The 21,445-nt window shown below is 42.6% G+C and overlaps 1 protein-coding gene across 2 annotated transcripts in view; it reads right to left on the bottom strand.

Moving 5' to 3' along the window:
• Nucleotides 1-21,024, bottom strand: part of LOC142178960 (uncharacterized) — a 52,865-nt gene extending 31,841 nt beyond the window's left edge. For both annotated transcript variants that reach the window (XR_012707113.1, XM_075248779.1), the window contains exons 1-2: nt 20,933-21,024; nt 20,560-20,761 (exon numbers count right to left, since the gene is read on the bottom strand). Coding sequence is in view for 1 of the 2 variants with exons in the window: in XM_075248779.1 (XP_075104880.1) it covers nt 20,560-20,733 (174 nt within the window). In the remaining variant the exon portion in view is untranslated. The remainder of the gene's footprint in view (nt 1-20,559; nt 20,762-20,932) is intronic.
• Between the last annotated feature and the right edge of the window lie 421 nt (nt 21,025-21,445).

Genomic DNA, 21,445 nt, shown 5'->3' with positions numbered 1-21,445 from the left:
GATGATATTTTGATATATTCCCGTAGTCAGGAGGAGCATGAGCAACATATCAGAGTGGTTCTTTAGACTCTGAAGAATAGTCAGTTATATGCTAAGTTCTCAAAGTGTGAGTTCTGGCTGAGTTCAGTTGCATTTCTGGGTCATGTTGTGTCAGCAAAGGGTATTCAGGTTGATCCGAAGAAGATTGAGGCAGTCAAGAACTGGCCTAGACCAATATCAGCTATAGAGATTCGGAGTTTCTTAGGATTGGCAGGCTACTATAGTCGGTTTGTGGAGGGGTTATCATCTATTGCAACCCCGATGACCAGGTTGACCTAAAAGGGTGCCCAGTTCAGATAGTCGGACGAGTGTGAGGTGAGATTTCAGAAGCTCAAGACAACTCTGACTACTGCACCGGTGTTGGTTTTGCCCACGGTTCAAGGCCTTACAAAGTTTATTGCGATGCTATCCGTATTGGGCTTGGTGTAGTGTTGATGCAGGATAGCAAGGTCATTGCCTGTGCTTCGAGGTAGTTGAAGATTCATGAGAAGAACTAACCGGTCCATGATTTAGAGTTGGCAGCCATTGTTCATGCATTGAATATTTGGAGGCATTATCTCTATGGCGTGGCATGTGAGGTGTTCATTGATCACAAGAGACTTCAGTATTTGTTCCAGCAGAAGGAGTTGAATTTGAGGCAGAGGAGATGGTTGGAGTTGTTGAAGGATTATGATAGCACCATCTTATATCACCCGGGAAAGGCCAACGTGGTGGCCGATGCTCTGAGTAGAAAGTTAGCCAGCATGGGCAGTGTTGCTTATATTTCGGTCGGTGAGAGGCCGTTTGTGTTGGATGTTCAGGATTTGGCCAATCGATTTGTGAGATTGGATATATTTGAGCCTAGCCGAGTATTAGCTTGCACGGTCGCTCGATCTTCATTATTGGAGAGTATCCATGATCGACAGTTTGATAATCCCCATTTGTGTGTCCTTAGAGACACGGTGACGCATGGAGGTTCCAAGAAGGTTACCTTAGGTGATGATGGAGTTTTGAGATTCCAAGGGTGAGTTTGTGTGCCTAATGTGGATGGGCTTCGAGAGTTGATTTTAGAGGAGGCCCTTAGTTCCCTGTATTCTATTCATCCAGGCACCGCGAAGATGTATCAAGATTTGCGGCAGCATTATTGGTGGAATAGAATGAAGAAGGATATTGTTGCATATGTGGCTCGATGTTTGAATTGTCATCAAGTTAAGTATGAGCATCAAAGGCCTGGTAGACTGTTTCAGAGGATTGAGCTTCCCGAGTGGAAGTGGGAGCGGATTACTATGGACTTCGTTATTGGACTTCCGTTGACTCGGAAGACGTTTGACGCAGTTTGAGTCATTGTTGATAGGCTGACCAAGTCAGCGCATTTCCTTCCTGTGGCAGTCTCCTATTCATCCGAGAGGCTAACTGAGATCTATATCCGGGAGATTGTTCGTCTTCATGGTGTGCCCGTATCTATCATTTCGGATCGAGGTATGCAGTTTACCTCGTATTTCTGGAGAGCAATTTAGCGAGAGTTGAGTACAACATTTCATTCTCAGACAGACGAGTAGTCCAAGCGGACTATTCAGATTTTGGAGGATATGCTCCGAGCTTGTGTCATCAATTTTGGAGGTTCGCGGGATCAGTTTTTGCCTTTAGCAGAGTTTGCCTACAACAACAGCTACCAGTCAAGTAGCCAGATGGTTCTTTATAAGGATTTATACGGTAGGTAATGTCGATCTCCGGTTGGGTGGTTTGAGCCGGGAGAGGCTCAGTTGTTGTGTACGGATCTGGTTCAGGAGGCCTTGGAAAAGGTCAGGATCATTTAGGATAGGCTTCGTACAGCTCAATCTAGGCAGAAGAGTTATGCAGACCACAAGGTTCGAGATGTGGCTTTTATGGTTGGTGAGCGGGTATTGCTCCGAGTATCGCCTATGAAGGGCGTGATGAGATTCGGGAAGAAGGGCAAGCTTAGCCCTAGGTTCATTGGTCCATTTGAGATTCTTGATCGAATGGGAGAGGTGGCTTATAAACTTGCATTGCCGCTTAGCTTATCAGCTATACATCCAGTATTTCATGTGTCCATGCTTCGGAAGTATCACGGCCATCCATCCCACATGTTAGATTTCAGCACTGTCCGGTTGGACAAGGATTTGTCGTATGAGGAGGAGTCGGTGGCTATTCTAGACCGGCAGGTTCGACAGTTGAGGTCGAAAAGTTTTCCTTCGGTTCGTGTTCAGTGGAGAGGTCAGCCTCTTGGGGCATCGACCTGGGAGCCCGAGTCTGATATGCGTAGCCGTTATCCTTATCTTTTCTCCGACTCAAGTACTTTCTTCTTCTGTCTGTTTGAGGATGAACGGTTGTTTTAGAGGTGGAGAATGTGATGACCCTTTGGGTCATCACTTTCTTTCAGTTGGTTTGTGTCTCCGAGGCCTTGAAAATCTTATTAGAGTCGCCTCGAATTGCGTGCACATTGCGGGCGCGTAGTCGAAAAGCTTAAACATGAAACTCTGTGAAAATAAAAATGCTAAGTTTTGATGTTAAAAGGAATAATCTTGACTTCGGTCAACATTTTGGATAAATGGACCCGGATCTGTGATTCAACGGTCCCGAAGGGTCCGTAAGAAAATATGGGACTTGGGCGTATGCCCGGAATCGGAATCCGAGGTCCCTAGCCCGAGAAATGAATTTTTAAGTGAAATTGTTTTCAGAAATTATTTAAGAAAATTTGAAGTGAAAACTGATTAGAAAGCAATGGTATCGGGCTTATATTTTGGTTTTGGCGCCCGGTATAGGTCTTCTATATGACTTGAGTCATTCCTGTGAAATTTAGTTAAAAATGGACGTCGTTTGACGCGATCTATACCTTAATGGAGAAATTTGATGTTTAAAAGAATTTTGAGAAATTTCTGTGATCTCGAGGTTTAATTCGATGCTCGTGATGTTATTTTGGTAATTTGATTACACGAATATGTCTGTATGATGTTTTTGAGGTTGTGTGTATGCTTGGGTTGGAGTTTCGAGGGCTCGGGTGAGTTTTGAGTAGGTTCCGGGATGCCTTAAGCTTAGAAAGTCAGGTGTTGCAGGTTCAGGAAGCCACAGTCTCTGAACCCTCTAGTGCGGTCTGCGAGAAATTGCGTGCGACCGTGGAGGGGCCAGCGCGGTCGCGGTCGCCTTTGTGCGGTCCGCGGTGGAAGCTGTGCAGCCGCAGTCGCCTTTGTGCGGTCCGCACAGGGTGCTCAACTGCAGGTCTTCAGGGAGGGGCCAGTGCGAACGCGATCGCCTTTGTGCGATCCGCGGTGGAGGCTGTGCGGCCGCGGTCCATTTGATGCGGTCCACACTGGGGGTCTGAGAGGGGTATAATAAATGGGAATTTCAGTTATTTTTCACTTTTTCAAAACCCCAAACATAAGAGGCGATTTTTCAAACAACCATTCTTCTCCAAAACATTGGTAAGTGATTTCTAACTCATTTTCTTCTCTCCTTAACATCTTTTAACGTGATTTCAACTTCAAATCAAAGATTTTCATGGGGAAAATTAGGTGTTTTGGGTAGAACTTAGGTTTTCTAAAATTGGGGATTTGGACCTCAATTTGAGGTCCGATTTCAAAATAAATTATATATTTGGATTTGTGGGGGAATCGGGTTTCGGTCCGGACCTCGGGTTTCGACCACGTGGAACCGGGGGTGATTTCTGACTGTTGGGTAAAACTTTATAAAACTCATTTTCATGCATTGGGGTTGATTCATTTAACACTTATTGATGTAATTAAGTAACTTGTAACTAGATTCGAGGGGATTGATGATGGAATCAAGGGGTAAAGCTATAGTTGAGACCTGAGTGGTGATCAAGGCATCGAGGTAAGTGTTTGGTCTAACCCTACCTAGAGGGATTAGGAGTTGAGTCATACTTGCTATTTGCTTCTTGTTGAGTACAACGTATAGGCATGGTGACGAGTATCTATACGTTGGTGTCAAACATGACCGTGAGTCTTGAATTGAAAGTTGTTGTGTTCTTAAATGACACTTGGGTGCTTTACTTAATGACCTTCTATGATTGAGCATTTTCAATAATTGAACTGAGTACAAGTTGAGTTGAGGTTGGTTATAGCTGATTCTTCCTAGCCTGGATGACTAATTCAATATTGTTGTTCCCTTGCCGGGAAAATTATAACATTATTGTGTTCCCTTGTCGGGAAGTTATTATATTATTTATGTTCCCTTGTCGGAATTTCTTGTGATTGTGTGATGAAATGTAAAAGGGAGCGGGTGGTACGCCTACCACAAGATATAATGAAATGGGAGCGGGTGGTATGCCTACCACAAGATATAATGAAATGGGAGCGGGTGGTACGCCTACCACAAGATATAATGAAATGGGAGCGGATGGTTCGCCTACCACGAGATATAATAAAATGGAAGCGGGTGGTACGCCTACCATGAGATATAATGAAATGGGACCGGGTGGTACGCCTACCACAAGATATACTAAATTGGGAGCGGGTGGTACGCCTACCACAAGATATGAGAAATGAGATCGGGTTGCACGCCTGCAACAAGATGAAACTGAAAGTGAAAGTTGCCTTATTTCTCTTTATCCGTGTTAGAAGTTAAATTGTAGTTTCCTTACTATTCTTTGATATTCTGTTTTATCTGCTACCCCGTAGCATGTTTCACCTTTCCCGGCTTTGATTGCTTATTACCTGTTTACTTTTCTGCCATATAGTATATAACTGTACATGTTTATCTGGAGTCTGGTCCTAGCCTCGTCACTACCTCGCCGGGGTTAGGCCAGACACTTACCAGCACATGGGGTCGGTTGTGCTGATACTACATTTTGTGCTCTTTTGCACAGATCCAGGTCTTGGACAGTAGCAATAGCGCGGGAGCTAGCTTTCAGTCTAGTGAGACACCGAGGTAGCCTTGCAAGCGTCCGCAGGCCCGACGTCTCCTCTATCTTTATTTCAGTCTATTATCTCATGTATTCGAGACAAACAATTTATATTTTTCTTTCAAACGGTTGTATTTAGTACTCTTAGAAGTTCATGAGTATTGTGACACCAGTTCTTGGGTAGAGACATATGTTGATTCCCGTATTATTGTTCCATTTCTTTAATTTAAGTCTTCCGTACATTTATTAAATTCTGATGTTTTTCATGCTATCACTAATAATCGTTAAAAAAGTGATTTATTATTTAAGTAAGCTGTTAAGGATTGGCTTGCCTAGCTCACATTAGTAGGCGCCATCAAGACTCCCGAGGGTGGGAGTTCCGGGTCGTGACACTTTAAATTTAAAAACCATTTTTAAAATTAGTTGTTTGTTTTACACATATTGTGGTTTGAACTCCTAAACAAGAGCTCACTTTGGGTTGCCTTACTCTGCTTTATTAAAGGTATTCAAAAATATATACTCGTATATAATTTTTTGTGTTCGCTTGACCGCCTAGACCACCCTTGATAGCTATACCTGTTTGGTCAAACTTACAAAATTTGTGTATTTTAAAGGCAAAACGGTCCCTGGCCACTTAAACTTGCATTGAATTGTCAACCCAGTAAAAGAACTTATAAGTTTCCCAATTTTGTACCTTTACTTTATAAAGTAATGAGTAATAAACACATCTGACTGTTGACTATATATATGTGCAAGAAACATTACTTACATGGCCAAACTACGTGAAACTCACACTTAAATGGCGCGTGAATATAGTAGTTTTGGTAGAAAAATAGTAAAATAAACAAAAGTATTTAATTAATATCAAAAATAAAAAAGAATTAAAAAAATTTAATATCCCAACACTTTCTCTCATCTCTTTCGTTCCCAACCCATCCATCTCCGACGTTCCTACCCCCTTTCCCCACTCTTTCCGTTTCTTACCCCATCGCTCACCCCAACCTTTCCTCCCCACCTCCTCTTCATTCTTCTCGTTATTATACTTTAGCTAAAAAGGAATTATAGCTTCTTCTTTTTTTTAAAACGAAATTGGGTATACAGATCTAATGGGAAGAAGGTAACCCATAACTCGATTTTAGGGCGTAAGAAAATCGCATCAATTCTCTAATTTGGTCATTACCGCGATGACGATGGTTGATTTTTGATAAGTTAGGATTTTAACATATTTTATGCCCCTACTTGCTTATGCTTTGATCATATATTATTACAAAATAGCCCTAAAAGACTCATAAGTTGTGCTTGATCGCATGTTTGATTGACAAAGTGATGAAATGTCAAAGATCGGCTCAAAAAGGAGTGAAACCTGCTCAAGTATCAAAGACCAAGAAATTTAAGAAAAGATGGCCTAGTGCGGACCACGCAAAGTGGAATGCAGCCACACTAGGTGGTTCAAAGAGTTGGTGAATCAGGCTAGAAGAAGCGCGGGCGCGGTACACATCTCGCAATCCGCGGTGAAGGCTCCGCGGCCGCACTACTCTTTTATGCGGCCCGCGGTCATGAGATTCAGAGAGATGAAGTTTGCAAAGCCAATGCCATGAGGTCCGCGATCGTGGTTGCGCGGACCGTGCCACCTCCCTCTGAAGCCACGGTCCGTTCTACGCGGTCCGTGGAGTCCAAGTTTAGAGAAGCAGAAGTGAGCCCAGTGTGGCCGTGGTCCATTTAATGCGGCCCGTACTGACCCCGCAGAGGTATTTTGTCCAGTTTTTCCAGCCTAGTAAAAATAGAACATTTTACCATCTTTTAGGTTATAAGATACATCAGTGGAGAGCTGCACTCGTGAGAACGTATTTTGTAGCCATTTTTGGCACTTTTGCTTTACATTTACGATAGATTCTTGTAATTTAATTTTAGCAATTAATTAATATGCTTAGTTCTTCATCTATTTCTTCAATTTTTTTATCTAGCATGAGTAGCTAAACTCATTAGTTAGAGTTGTGGCTCAACCCTACTGTGGGTAATTGATGGGTGTTGCCATCTAGTATCAGATTAACTATGGGTGTTTGCTATTTGGGTTGATTTTATGTTTTAATATAGAATTGGTGGTTGCAAACACTGATTCAAGCTTTGTGGGTTTAACTCTTCTTGAGAAAGAGAGCTTATGACCCCAAAAATTGACCCAACAAGGAATTGGAATGGACTCATGAGAAATGATAGTCCCAATTAACGGGTTAAACCTCGAGAGTAATTACCTTACTTGAACCCTAGTTGCTCGGTCTAATTTACCTACCCATTTGGTCTTGAGAGAGTCAATTGGAAAAAATCCCTCTCTCTACCGAGAGCTGTGAGAGTGGGTAAAATTGTGCAATGGTTATAGCATATGCCCAATTATTTCAATTGAACCTTAGTAACATCTACCCGTCAATTAACCACCTAAGTAGTGTCACGACCCTAGTGCCCATCTTCCTATTAGATACAACTTAGCAATATTCTCATAGCATAATTTAGTGTTAATGTTTTACAAAAATAGTTATAATTTGAAAACCCAAAAATATTTGAAGTGACATTAGGAGTACAAAGACATCTCTAGGATAGACAGACAATCCAACTCTACTACTAGCTCCCTGAGAAAATCGATCCTGACCCTCATATCGAGTAAAAGCTATTGCAACCCGCTTTTCCTACCTTAGTGTAGCGTCGAGTTGGCCGTGATCACTTTTTGGCGCCGTTGTCGGGGAGCTTACGATGTTGACAATCTGTTTATTTAGTTTTGTGTTTTGCTTATCTTTCCTTCTTGTTTACTAATTTTGTTTGTGTCGATCAATCAGGTACAAATGACTCTTAATGCAAATGACCCTCTCGGCAACGTGATAGCGGGAGAGGAGGTAGAGGATCTAGAACAAGATGAGGTCTTACCTCAAGTTCCACGAAGAGGCCGAAATGCCAATGTAAATGCAAATGAGAACAACAATATTCCAGACCCTCCTCCGGCACCGCCGAGAGTGGCTCCCAGAGTTTTACCAAATCAAGGATATGCCAGTGCTATTGTTCCTCCTCGAATCCGGGCGGGAAACTTTCAAATAACAAATGTTATGTTGACCTTGCTCGAGCAAAGAGGGTATTTCACGGGTGCCTCCGATCAAAATTCCTACAAGCACTTGAAGGGGTTCGTGGATATATGTTGGGGTAGTAAGCAGACAAATGTGTCCGATGATGAGTTGAAATTGAGGCTTTTCCCGTTCTCTCTTCGGGGTAAAGAATTAGATTGGTTAGAAAGGCTCCCCAATCATTCTATTACAACATGGGATGAATTGGCGGACAAATTTATTGCCAAGTTCTTTTCTCCAAGTCATATGGTGGTTCTTCGGGATGAAATTTTAGCCTTCAATCAAGAGCCAATGAAACATTTGTACGAGATATGGGAACGATATAGACCAATGGTGAAAGAGTGACCTAATAATGACATGACCGAGGCTATGTTTCAACCAACCTTTTATCGGGGCATCAATACCACGAATCAATGCATTGTGAACCAATTGGCCGGAGGGAACTTTATGAAACTTTCTTACAAATAGGCATTTGATGTACTTGATGAAATGGCCGACACCTCTTCGGCATGGAAAAGCCGAGCAAATGTTCCCCAAGGTGACCCTACGGTCATCCATTTGCATAAGGAATTGCATGATCATGGCCAAGTTGTTGCCGAGCTTACAACAACTATGAATCAATTGGCAGAGGCGTAATTGCAACAAGTCCAAAACCCGCGCCAAGTCAATGCAATGGAGATTTCTATATTGAAAAGGAGGCAAAGAGGGCAACATCCTCAAGGTAATTGTGAACAATATGACAACAACAATGATGGTGGTGGTTATTCAAATGAGTGCTATGATGACCAAAGCGAAGAGGCCCAATATGTCAATAACTACCAAGGGAATAGAGGCAACTCTTCGAATCAACAATGGCGTCCTCAAGGAAATTGGGCCAATCAACAACAAGGCGGAGGTAATTGGAATAACAACAATCAACAACAAGGTGATGGCAATTGGAATAATAACAACCAAAACAACAATTGGGGTAATCAAAGCAACCAAGAGAATTGGAATAGTAATAACAATAATTGGGGAAACAACAACAATCAAGGAGGGTGGAACAATAGCAGGAACCAAGGCAACTGGGGGCAAGGCTTTCTAAGGCCCCCCATGTACCAACAACCGAACAATCTACCCCCTTCCCTTCTCAAGGTCTGAGTTCTTCCGGGAGTGATATGGGGAAAATTGAAAGCATGTTCGAGCAAATGATGAAAAAGAACCAAGATTCCGATGCCTAATTAGCTTCTCATAATACATCTATCGGGAACTTGGAGGTGCAATTAGGACAAATCTCTCAAGCATTGAATACTCGTCCCAAGGGTGCGCTACCAAGTGATACGGTAGTGAATCTGAAGGGTGGGAATAATAATCATGTGATGGCGGTTACATCTAGAAGTGGGAGAGGCGGTGATGTGAATGCCTCAAAGAAAAATCAAGTTATGGATGAAGATGTTGAATTGCGAGATAATGATGTACCTTTGATTGTTGATGATATGGTTAATCAAAATGTGAACAATGTGGATTTATATTGATGATGAAGCCAAGGTAGAGACTCAAGATGCCGTGAACCCGTCTAGGGAATATGTGATTGACATGCCCGAGCCGGTTGTACCAAAGGCACCTTTGCCTAGGCCACCTCTACCTTATCCTCAACGGTTAGCAAAGCAAAAGAGTGACAATCAATTCAAAAAGTTCATTGACATAATGAAGAGCCTCACAATCAATGTACCTTTAGTGGAGGCGCTTGAGCAAATGCAGGGGTACGCTAAGTTCATGAAAGATTTGATAACAAAGAAGAGGTCTATGGAGTGTGAAACAATTAAAATGACTCATCAAGCGAGTGCCATAGTTAATTCAATGGCACCCAAGCTTGAGGACCCCGGAGCTTTTACTATCCCTTTTACCATCGAAAGCGCGGATTTTGCCAAGGCCCTTTGTGACTTGAGGGCTAGCATAAATGATGCCGTAATTGGTCTTTAAGATTTTGGGAATTGGACAACCTCGACCCACATCAATGAGACTTCAAATGGCGGATCGATCGATGAAGCGAACTTTGGGCATAATCGATGATGTACTTGTCCGGGTGGATAAGTTTATACTGCCGATCGACTTTGTCATATTGGATTGTGAGGTGGACTTTAAAGTGCCGATTATTCTTAGTAGGCCTTTCCTAGCTACGGGGAAGGCATTGGTTGATGTTGAAGCGGGTGAGTTGACTTTTCGAGTGGGGGATGAGAAGGTGGTATTCCATGTTTGCAAATCAATGAGACAACCTAATAGCACGTAGGTGTGTTCATTTGTAGACATTATCACAGCTGTGATAGTGGATGACACAAGTTCCATGATCCATGTTGAAGATCCCCTTGAGGCCGTGCTTCTTAATATGGATGTCAATGATGATGCTAGTAGAGTGGAGTGCGTGAATGCATTGCATGGTATGGGTTCATATTCATATGAGCCTAGGAGGCTATCCTTGGATCTTGAAAACCGCAAAACTCCACCAACAAAGCCATCGATTGTAGAGCCACCGGTGTTGGAGTTGAAGCCACGTCCTCCACACCTCAGATATGAATTCTTGGGTTCAAATTCTACTTTACCTGTTATTCTTTCTTCTTGCCTTACTAACATGCAGGTTGAGGCTACCTTGGCGGTTCTTCAAAAGCGGAAAAGGGCAATCGGATGGACTCTAGCTGATATTCGAGGAATAAGCCCCACATTTTACATGTACAAAATCATCTTGGAGGAGGATGCAAAACCTTACTTGGAGCATCAAAGAAGACTAAATGAGGCGATGCAATAGGTGGTGAAGAAAGAGGTTATCAAGTGGTTAGATGCTGGGGTGGTTTATCCTATTTCTGACAGTTCGTGGACTTCTCCGGTGCAATGTGTGCCGAAAAAGAGCGGTATGACCGTGGTGACCAATGACAATAATGAGCTCATTCCTACTAGAACGATCACCGGGTGTAGAGTTTGTATGGATTATCGGAAGCTAAACAAGGTGACTAGAAAAGATCATTTCCCATTGCCATTCCTTGACCAAATGCTTGATCGTCTTGCTGGCCGGGCTTTCTATTGTTTTTTGGATGGTTACTCGGGGTACAATCAAATTCTAATTGCCTCGGAGGACCAAGAGAAGACCACCTTTACATGTCCTTATGGCACATTCGCTTTCTCTAGAATGCCATTTGGATTGGGTAATAATGCTCCGGTGACCTTCCAATGTTGCATAATCGCTATTTTCACCGACATGGTGGAGGATATCTTGGAGGTCTTCATGGATGATTTCAGCGTGGTTGGGGATTCTTTTAAGGAGTGCTTGGTAAACTTGGATAGAGTGTTGGCCCGATGTGAAGACACCAACCTTGTTCTCAATTGGGAAAAGTGCCATTTTATGGTAGAAGAAGGTATAGTGTTGGGTCACAAAATCTCGAAGCGAGGAATTGAAGTTGATAAGGCCAAGATTGAGGTTATTTCGAGGCTCCCTTCCCCTAATTCTGTCAAAGGGGTGAGGAGTTTCCTTGGGCACGGGGGTTTCTACCGGAGGTTCATAAAAGATTTTTCTAAAGTGGTACATCCGTTGTGCAAGTTGCTAGAAAGATGCAAAGTTCTTGTTCGATGAGAGTTGTATACACGCATTCGAGCTTCTTAAGCTCAAGTTAACTTCTACCCCCATCATTACCGCACCAAATTGGAGCTTGCCTTTTGAGTTCATGTGCGATGCTAGTGACGTTGCGGTTGGGGCTGTTTTGGGCCAAAGAATCAACAAGATATTTCATCCAGTGTACTACACAAGCAAGACCATGAATGAGGCTCAAAGAAACTATACAGTCACCGAGAAAGAATTGTTGGCTATTGTGTTTGCTATGAAAAAGTTTTGACCTTACCTTATGGGGGCCAAAGTTATAGTGCACACTGATCATGCCGCCCCTAGGTATTTGATGACCAAGAAGGACTCCAAGGCAAGATTGATGAGATGGGTGCTACTTATTCAAGAGTTTGATCTAGATATTTTTGACCGAAAGGGTAGTGAGAATCAAGTGGCAGACCACTTGTTCCGTTTGGAATAGTAGGGGAGGCCTTGTGACGGCCTTGAGATCAATGATTCATTTTCCGACGAACAACTCCTTGCGGTGTCAATGAAGGATATGCCATGGTTTGCCGATGTTGCCAATTACCTTGTGACCAGAATAATCCCGTGTGAGCTCTCTTCTAACCAAAGGAAAAAGCTCAAGCGGGATAGTTTGGATTTCTATTAGGATGAGTGCACAGATGGTGTGATTCGACGATGTGTCTCGGAGGAGGAACAATTGGGTATTTTGGAGGCTTGTCATTCCTCTCCCTATAGTGGCCATCATGGTGGGGCGAGAACGACTTCTAAAGTGCTTAGTTGCGGATTTTACTGGTCTACCCTGTTTAAAGATGTGGGCGATTTAGTGAAGAGATGTGATGAGTGCCAAAGAGCCGGTGGAATTTCTAAAAGGGATGAGATGCCCCTCAATACAATTCTCAAAATGGATATTTTTGATGTTTGGGGCATCGATTTCATGGGTCCTTTTGTAAGCTCTTGTTGGAGCACTTACATTCTCATGGCGGTGGACTATGTCTCAAAATGGGTTGAATCCATGGCTTTGCCCATAAATGAAGCCCGGAGAGTTGTGCCATTTTTGAAAAAGAGTATCTTCACAATGTTTGGCACTCCTCGTGCTATCATTAGTGATGGGGTCTCACTTTTGCAACAAGGCTTTCGACATGTTGCTTTCTAAGTACATTGTCAAGCATAAGGTTTTGACCTCCTATCATCCTCAAACTAGTGGCCAAATGGAAGTCTCCAACAGATAAATTAAGAGTATATTGTCTAAAACTGTCAATGCAAATAGGACCGATTGGTCGAAAAAGTTGGATGACGCTCTTTGGGCTTATTGGACAGCCTACAAAACTCCGATTGGTATGTCACCGTACCGATTAGAGTTTGGGAAAGCTTGTCATCTTCCGGTGGAATTATAGCACAAGGCCATGTGGGCTTTGATGAAGTTGAACTTAGAATGGGATGTTGCGGCAAATCTGCGGGTTGAACAACTTAATGAGCTTGATGAGTTTATATTCCTTGCCTACTCCAGCTCGTCATTGTACAAGGACAAAATGAAGTACTTTCATGACAAATATGCTCGGAGCAAGGAGTTCAAGGTTGGAGATATGGTTCTCTTATTCAATTCCCGGTTACGTCTGTTTCCGGGTAAGCTCAAGTCAAAGTGAAGTGGGCCGTTCGAAATTGTGTTCGTGAACCCATTGGGTGCTCTTGATCTAAGGAACAAGAATGATAAAGTATTCAGAGTCAATGGACATCGAGTCAAGCATTATCTTGGGAAATTTGATGATAGCCATGTGGTGGCACTTCTCCATCTAAAGTGATGTGTTGGTAACATGTGTCGTGCCGCGACATTAAATCGGGTGCTGTTTGGGAGGCAACCCATGTCTTTTTTTTTCCTTTTTGTTGTTTTCTGTGTTTTCTTGGTAGTGTAGGTTTGATTTTTGAGCTAACTGATTGTGAGATGTTGCAAGGATTGAGTTGATGCAGTGCAAAATAGTTTGAAAAAAGTGTTGAACAGTCTTTGAAGATTGCCAGAGCGACCGCAGTTGCTTTTGTGCGGTCCGCACTGGTGATGGTCAAAAGTGGTGCTCTCTGAAGTTTTCCACCGCGGCCGCATTCCATTTAGTGTGGTCCGCGGTGGACCTCCGTTGCCGCAATCTGTTTTGTGCAAACCGCGGAGGTTGCCTACTCAAGCTTCATTTTGAACAAACCCAACGCGATCCGTGGTCGGTTTTGTGCAGCCGCGCTGGTAGGTAAGGTTGTGTCCCACTGTTTTCTATAAATAGAACTCATGGGTCACTATTTACCTTTTTCGAACTTTTTACACTTAGAGAAATAAAAGTACTGTTCATAACCTCTCTTGACCTTGATTCTTGCTTAAGATTGACCAATTACATTTCATTTTCTCATCTAGTAATGTGTCACTCAGTCCATGTACATTTACTTGATTAATTTTGTTTTCTTTTATTATCATTAGCTTATAACTTCTTTTTCTTCTCATTAGTTTCTTCTTCTTTATTTTAGTTGTTAGCTTAGGGTAGTTTTAAATGCTGGATTTGTGTGCTAAATATGCATAATGGTTGGGCAAGTGAGTAGGGAAAAAGTAGGTGAACAAATTTGAACAATTATGCAAAAAAAATGAAACCCTAACTTAGTGCCTGTGCAAATTACTCTCCCCGGCCCGCGGTCGCCTTTGTGCGGTCTGCGGTGCCCTGACGCGGTCCGCATTACCATTTTGCATGGATCGCGGTGCCCAAGTGACTGAAATTGAACCTATGCCTAGCGTGGACGCATTGCACTTTATGCGGTCCGTGTTGGCCCACCGCAGCCGCAGTGCTTCTTTGTGCAGGCCGCGGTGGTTGGATTCAGAGAGATAGTGTTACAGACCTCACCTTAGCGCGGACCGCGGTTGCTTTTATGCGGTCCGCGGTGCCCTAATGCGGCTGCAGTACTTTTTGTGTGGACCACAGTGGGGAGATTCAGAGAGGTGTTTTCCAGGGCCTTGTCCCAATGCGGACCGTGGTCGCCTTTGTGCAGTCCGCGGTGCCCCTAGTGCGGCCGCACTCCTGTTTGTGCGGGCCGCGGTGTTCTGTTCTATACTGTTTTTGCAACCTATAATCTGCTATCTACAATTCATTTTCAACCCTTGTTTCACTGCCTGTGCTGATACTAACCATGTTAGATGTGTATGCTTGCAGATAATAGTTAAACAACGAGGTGGAGGTGCCAAACAACCCGGGCGAGGTAGTTCCTCCCGGAGAGGGAAGTAAAGGATGGTAAAACTCACTCCCTAGGCTAGAAAAAACATAAAAGAAATGAGGAAAGCAATCAAAGCGGCTGATAGAGCCATTGACAACTCGGGGAGTGAGTACGAGCCCTCCCGAGAGATCTCTTCAGATTCATTCCCTCTTTACATCCCGTATCCAGAGAACGCCATACATACAGACACTCCACCATCTTCCCCCGATGCTCAACCTTCAATCAAAATTTCTTCTAGGTCGTCTGAGAGCTCAGCGGCAGCTAGTGGGGATGAATAATCTACCTCTCCCATAGCATCAATATCTGGAGAGGGTGCTAGAGGTGATGAGGGAGATGGGGAGTTATCGGGGGTGGTGTGCCGCAGGTTGGGTTTGTTGACCGGACTAGGAATCCCGCTACGTTGAAAGATAGATTCATTAGCTAGGTGGCGTTCCACAAGTTTAGGGAATGGTGGCCAGCACGGAAATTGATTCTTGAGAGGAGTTTCATTGATAGAGACCTCCTACTCCTACACCCCAATGTACATAGACAGTTTCAGGCTCGGGTGGGTTGGGAGTTCTTAAAGATAATTGTGTGAAGGCGAATGAGCATATGGTCAAAGAATTCTATAGCAATGTGGCCCACATCTTGAAGGGCACTAAGGTGACCAAAGTGAGAAACAAAAAATGTGGTACTTACCGGGAAGGCGCTAAATGAATACTTGGGGTTCAATGATGAAGATGAGTCCCTTTATAATGAAAAGTTGGCAATGGGTGAGGAGGTTTGTCCGTGGTTAGCTTCATACCTGGCAATCTCGGGTATGGTTCCAGAGTGGTTGCAAGAAGGGGCCAAAATACTACGGAGAACTTTCAACTTGAGGCTAGAGGATGGTTGAATTTTGTGTGCAGTTGACTCGACCCCACTACCCATGATCAGACCATTCCACTTTCCCGGACTATTCTTGTTGCTTCTATTATGGCAGGATATCCTATCAACGTGGGCAATGTGATGTCCCGCGTCATTTCTGCAGTGGGGGTTGAGCATGACCGGAACTACCCTTTTCTCAGCACCCTAACTATGTATTTCCGGGACCTGGAGGTGGAGAAGAGACCTTTTGACGTCAAGGTCAAACTTGTGGCTCCGTTTTCATGGTACAGTTTGAATGGGTTAGACAACCCCAGGGACAAAATTTACAAGCCGCCTGCTTCTGCCCCAACCGACCAGTTTGAAGAGCCGGTTGTACTAGAGCCATCCACTGAGCTTACTTCTACAGTTGCTGACATGCCTCCCGGACCTTCCACTTCTGCTGGTCCTTCGACTTCAGCTGGCCCATGGATTCCATCTTCCCGGGACCATCCTATCACCACCCACCAGCTGAGCCAGACACTTCATAGCTTGAACAACTGGATAGCGACTGATTCATCCTAGTTGTCCACCTTGACTTCTACTATCGCGGCTCAGTCGGCGCCACAGCCAGTGCAGGTGCCCCAGTCTATCGAGGATTCACTTAAGGAGATTCTTGCCAACCAGCAAATGATCCTTGATTCTCAGGCTGCCTTGGCTAAGGTAGTGGATTCACATGACAATTCCTTGAAGGAGCTTTCCAGGGAGCACAAGAAGCTGCGCAAAACACGGGCTTCCAAGGATTCTGTGAAGGCGCTGAGGGAGGATGTTGACAAACTGAAGGCAGACTAGCTGCCTTTAGACTTGCAATTTGAGGATCCAACCCTAACAGCAGCACCAGTAGCAGAGCCACGGTAGGAGAAGACACAGAGGCTTCCAAAGAAGAAGAGGAAGCTCCCTAGTGCAAATGAGGTGATCATCTAGTTGGCGAACCCACCGGAGGTTTCCTCCAGTTAGCCACAGGTTGCTCTAGATATTCAGCCTGTACAGGTCCAGGCCCCAGTCCTAGCAGCTGAGCAGCAGGAGACCGGGAACCAGTCTGAGGTTCCCATACATACAGAGGACTAGAGGACCACTCATGTTCCTATGCAGACAAACGAGGCTTAGGGAGCTCCTATATCCTTTCCTTTTGATTTCTTGATGCTTATTTGTTTAGTTGGCATTGGGAACAATGCCAACTTTTATTTGTGGGGTTGCGCCCTACTTGTTATCCGGATGATTGTATATATTAGTTGGCTTAGTTTATGTTTCTATTGATTTTTTTATTTGGTCTGTATATAACATTACATTTAGTTACTTTTATCGTACTTTTTATCTTCTCTTTGGTCTGTATATAAAGTTACATTTTTGTATATATATTCATCGCCCGTTGTATATTCTAATCCCCTATTGTAAATATTCATTCAATTTTCTATTTTCATACAAATTTTTTATTCTTAGCTTAGTAGATAGGCTCGCAGTCTTTTTGTTTCGGTTTTGGCGCTTTCAATAAACCCTTGGTTTTCTTAATGCCACGGTTCTTTCCAAGGGTGGAGTATTGTGCGAACCAGGTGTCTCTTCCTGATGATGGATGACGTGACAACCTGCTTAAGGGTTTGAGTCCGTTTTTGATTTTTTTCTTATTTTTAGTAGTTTATAGTTAAGGGTACCTCAAGCAAAGCTTCACTTGGGCCTAACACATTTGCCTTTGATCCCATTGTCAAAGACAAGGAGTTGTGTTTAGGATGGTGAAAGTAGTGACCTTGAGACTCTTTTTTTGACCAAACAAATCGAATTATGAGTCCAAGTCCCAAGCCAATGGTCTAGAACTTGCCCTGAATGTTTGTTGAGGCGAAATTTCTAGTGAAAGTTGATTTGAGAAGTGAATATAGGCTCTCCTTGATCCAAACAATAGTCGAACAATTCCATAGCCTACCAACGATATAATCCTTAGCTAACCCTTTTGAGCTTTAACCTTTTTTCTTTCAAGAACCAATGCTACAAGCCTATACCCATTCTAAATTATACCCTCTCTTAGCACCCAAGTCGTCCCTTAAGTAATGGCAAAAGTCTAAGTTTGGGGGGGGGAGACAAGAAAGGAAATAAAGTAGTAAAAGGAACAAAAGCAAAAGAAAAAGAAGGCGATGAAAAAGACAAAAAGAAATCACAATGTGCAAAGAATAAAACGGGATTCAAGAAAAACAAAAGTGAAAAAGGTGTGAAAAAAGGAGAAAAGGGAGAAATGCTTTGAATTGCATAAAAAAGAGTGACAATGTGTCTCTCTAACTCCTTGAAAAGAAGTGAAATACTCAAAGAGTCAAAGAGAATTGTGCCAAAATGAATCAAAAGAAGTGCTTAAGGAAAGATAGAACCCATATAGACCAACAACCTTTCCTACCTTGAACCAAAAACCTTCACATTGACTCCACAAAAGCCCTATATGATCTTGAGTTGGATGACGCTCGCATTAGTGGATACTTACATGAGGGTCTAGCATATAGTACTTAGAGCCGGACTTGTGACCTTTCCTTGAGAGGGAGACGAGTGACTTCCCATTAACCTTGGTTTGCGTGCTTATACTCTAAAAGGTGAGGTTTGCTTAGGGAGAGTTGAGGATGTGTGAGTTTGGGGTCCACAACGATCAAAGTAATTGAGAGAGTTCTTTGATGTAATGAGTCAATTCTTGATGCTCTTGTGTCATACTTGATCTATAGTTTTTTCAAAGTTTAAATTTTGTTAATGATCCATTAGTATTGAGGGCAATTGTTAGTCCCAATTGATGCTTGTTGAGGTTACTTTAGAACAGCTGGAATTACATGGATTTTCCTTTAAGGGGTGGGTCTTATTTTGTTTGCTTTAGGACAAGCAAAGGTTTAAGTTTGGGGGAGTTGATAAGTTAGGATTTCAACATGTTTTATGCCCCTACTTGCCTATGCTTTGATCATATATTGTTACAAAATAACCCTAAAAGGATCACAAGTTATGCTTGATCGCAGGTTTGATCGACAAAGTGACAAAATGTCAAAGATCGGCTCAAAAAGGAGTGAAACCTGCTCAAGTATCAAAGACCAAGAAATTTAAGAAAAGATGGCCTAGTGCGGACCGCACAAAGTGGAATGCGGCTGCACTAGGTGGTTCAGAGAGTTGGTGAATCAAGCTAGAAGAAGCGCGGCCGCAGTACACATCTTGCAGTCCGCGGTGAAGGCTCCGCGGCCGTACTACTCTTTTGTGCGGTCCGCGGTCATGAGATTCAGAGAGATGAAGTTTGTAAAGCCAGTGCTATGCGTTCCGCGGTCGTGGTTGCGCGGACCGCGCCAGCTCCCTCCACGGCCGCGGTCCGTTCTACGCGGTTCGCAGAGTCTAAGTTCAGAGAAGCAGAAGTGAGCCCAGTGCGGCCGCGGTCCATTTAATACGGCTCGCACTGACCCCGCAAGGATATTTTTGTCCAGTGTTTCCAGCCTAGTATAAATAGAATAGTTTACCATTTTTTAGGTTATCAGATACATCAGTAGAGAGCTGCGCTCGTGAGAACGTATTTTCTAGCCATTTTTGGCACTTTTGCTTTACATTTACGATAGATTCTTGTAATTTAATTTTATTAATTAATTAATATGCTTAGTTCTTCATCTATTTCTTCAATTTCTTTATCTAGCATGAGTAGCTAAACTCATTAGCTAGGGTTGTGGCTCAACCCTAGTGTGGGTAATTGATGAGTGTTGCCATCTAGTGTTAGATTGACTATGGTCTTTGCTATTTGAGTTGATTTTATGTTTTAATCTAGAATTGGTGGTTGCAAACACTGATTCAAGCTTTGCGGGTTTAACTCTTCTTGAGAAAGAGAGCCTATGACCCCAAAAATTGACCCAACAAAGAATTGGGATGGACTCATGAGAAATGATAGTCCCAATTAACGGGTTAAACCTCGAGAGAGTAATTACCCTACTTGAACCCTAGTTGCTTGGTCTAATTTGCCTACCCATTTGGTCTCGAGAGAGTCAATTGGGCAAAATCACTCTCTCTACCGAGAGGTATGAGAGTGGGTAAAATTGTGCAACGGTTATAGCATAAGCCCCAATTATGTCAATCGAACCTTAGTAACATCTACCCGTCAATTAGCCACCTAGGTAGTGTCACGACCCTAGTACCCTTCTTCCCATTAGATATAACTTAGCAATATTCTCGTAGCATAATTTAGTGTTAATCAATAGTTTTACAAAAATAGTTATAATTTGAAAACCCAAAAATATTTGAAGTGACATTAGGAGTACAAACACATCTCTAGGATAGACAGACAATCCAACTCCACTACTAGCTCCCTGAGGAAATCGATCCCGACCCTCATATCGGGTAAAAGCATTTGCGACCCGCTCTTGCTACCTTAGTGTAGCGTCGAGTTGGCCGTGATCAATTTTATTATGAAATTCTGGCGAAAAAAGGCTCTCATCTTCATATTTTAAGTGTTTGGAGTATGATTTTTGTCAATGAAGGGGTTGATGTTAGTTTATGGCCGATGTCACTATTAGAAGCTTTCCGATATGGTTGCCGCATAGTGAAATGGAATTTCTGATCATTTTGCTGGTTTATAATTCTTGCTGGTCTCAGTTGTGGTAGAGGAGAAGAGAAAAAAAAATATGTTAAAAATTTGATAAATTGTAATTAGAAAGTTGGACCTACAAATTACACATCTCAAAGTATAAAAGGTTAAATGTATGACATGTCATTTATGTTACACTGGATTTGCAATCGGGTACAAGTTTAAGTGACTAGGATATCGTTTTGTTTATATTTAAATATGTAATTTTCGTAATATGATTTTTGCCTAATAAATTTAAAAACCACTTGGCCAAACGTTTTAAAAAAGTACTTACCCGATTGAAGACTATAAAACCAAGGTCAAGATCAACGCCGTCGACAGTGACGGACTTGGCGTGGCCGCCGAGATAATCCTCCTTTTCATAAACCACAACCTTAACACCAGCTTTTGCCAATTCATATGCAGAAACCAGTCCACTTATCCCTGCCCCAACCACTGCTACTTTCATGTTTAAAACTTAGGTTTCAAAGTTACAACTGCATGCAATAACAATCAAGATTAGAAGAGGTAAAAGGAGATCGAAGTAATTAGTAGTCACTAGTCAGTAAACTATTAACTTTGTCTTTAATTTATACATTACATATCACTCATTAGATGAGCATAGGAGTTGGTGTTTAAGATGGGTGTTATAATGGTGGTAAACGTACCTCAAGGATATTGCTGTGAGTTTTAAGAGTTGAGGATATTCTAAAAATGCAGTAGGAAAGGAAATGAAGTGAAAGAGTACAAGAAACTCCCTTAGCATGTTTGTGACAAATTAGTTGACTATTTATAACCTGCACAAGATACTTCGGTTTGGATATGTTGGGTTAAAGCGGCTCAAAGATACTCTTAATATGGTGTGATAGTGTCAGTTTTGGACTAAGGCCGTATGTTATTCCCATAAGGCCTTATACCATTAGGAGTATTCAATTTCTTATAAGGTGAAAATAGCATGGGCTAGCCAGTTTTCGGATTGGTAATCGAAAATTAGACAACATTTGTAAAGTTATTGAAAAAAAGCAACTGTTTTAGCTCAAACACAAAAAGTTTCAGCATAATATGCTGGATTATGGAGCTTCTGCATATAAACTTCCAACCTATTATGTTGGAACTCCAGCGCATTATGCTAGAATTTTTCCGGATTTTTAAGGGTGTTTTTATTTAGATTTTATCTTTAC

This window comes from Nicotiana tabacum, unplaced genomic scaffold (genome assembly GCF_000715075.1).
Source record: "Nicotiana tabacum cultivar K326 unplaced genomic scaffold, ASM71507v2 Un00095, whole genome shotgun sequence".
Lineage (NCBI taxonomy): Eukaryota > Viridiplantae > Streptophyta > Magnoliopsida > Solanales > Solanaceae > Nicotiana > Nicotiana tabacum.
The sequence above is the reverse complement of the archived record's forward strand: the minus strand, read 5'-3'. Positions and strand labels throughout refer to the sequence as shown.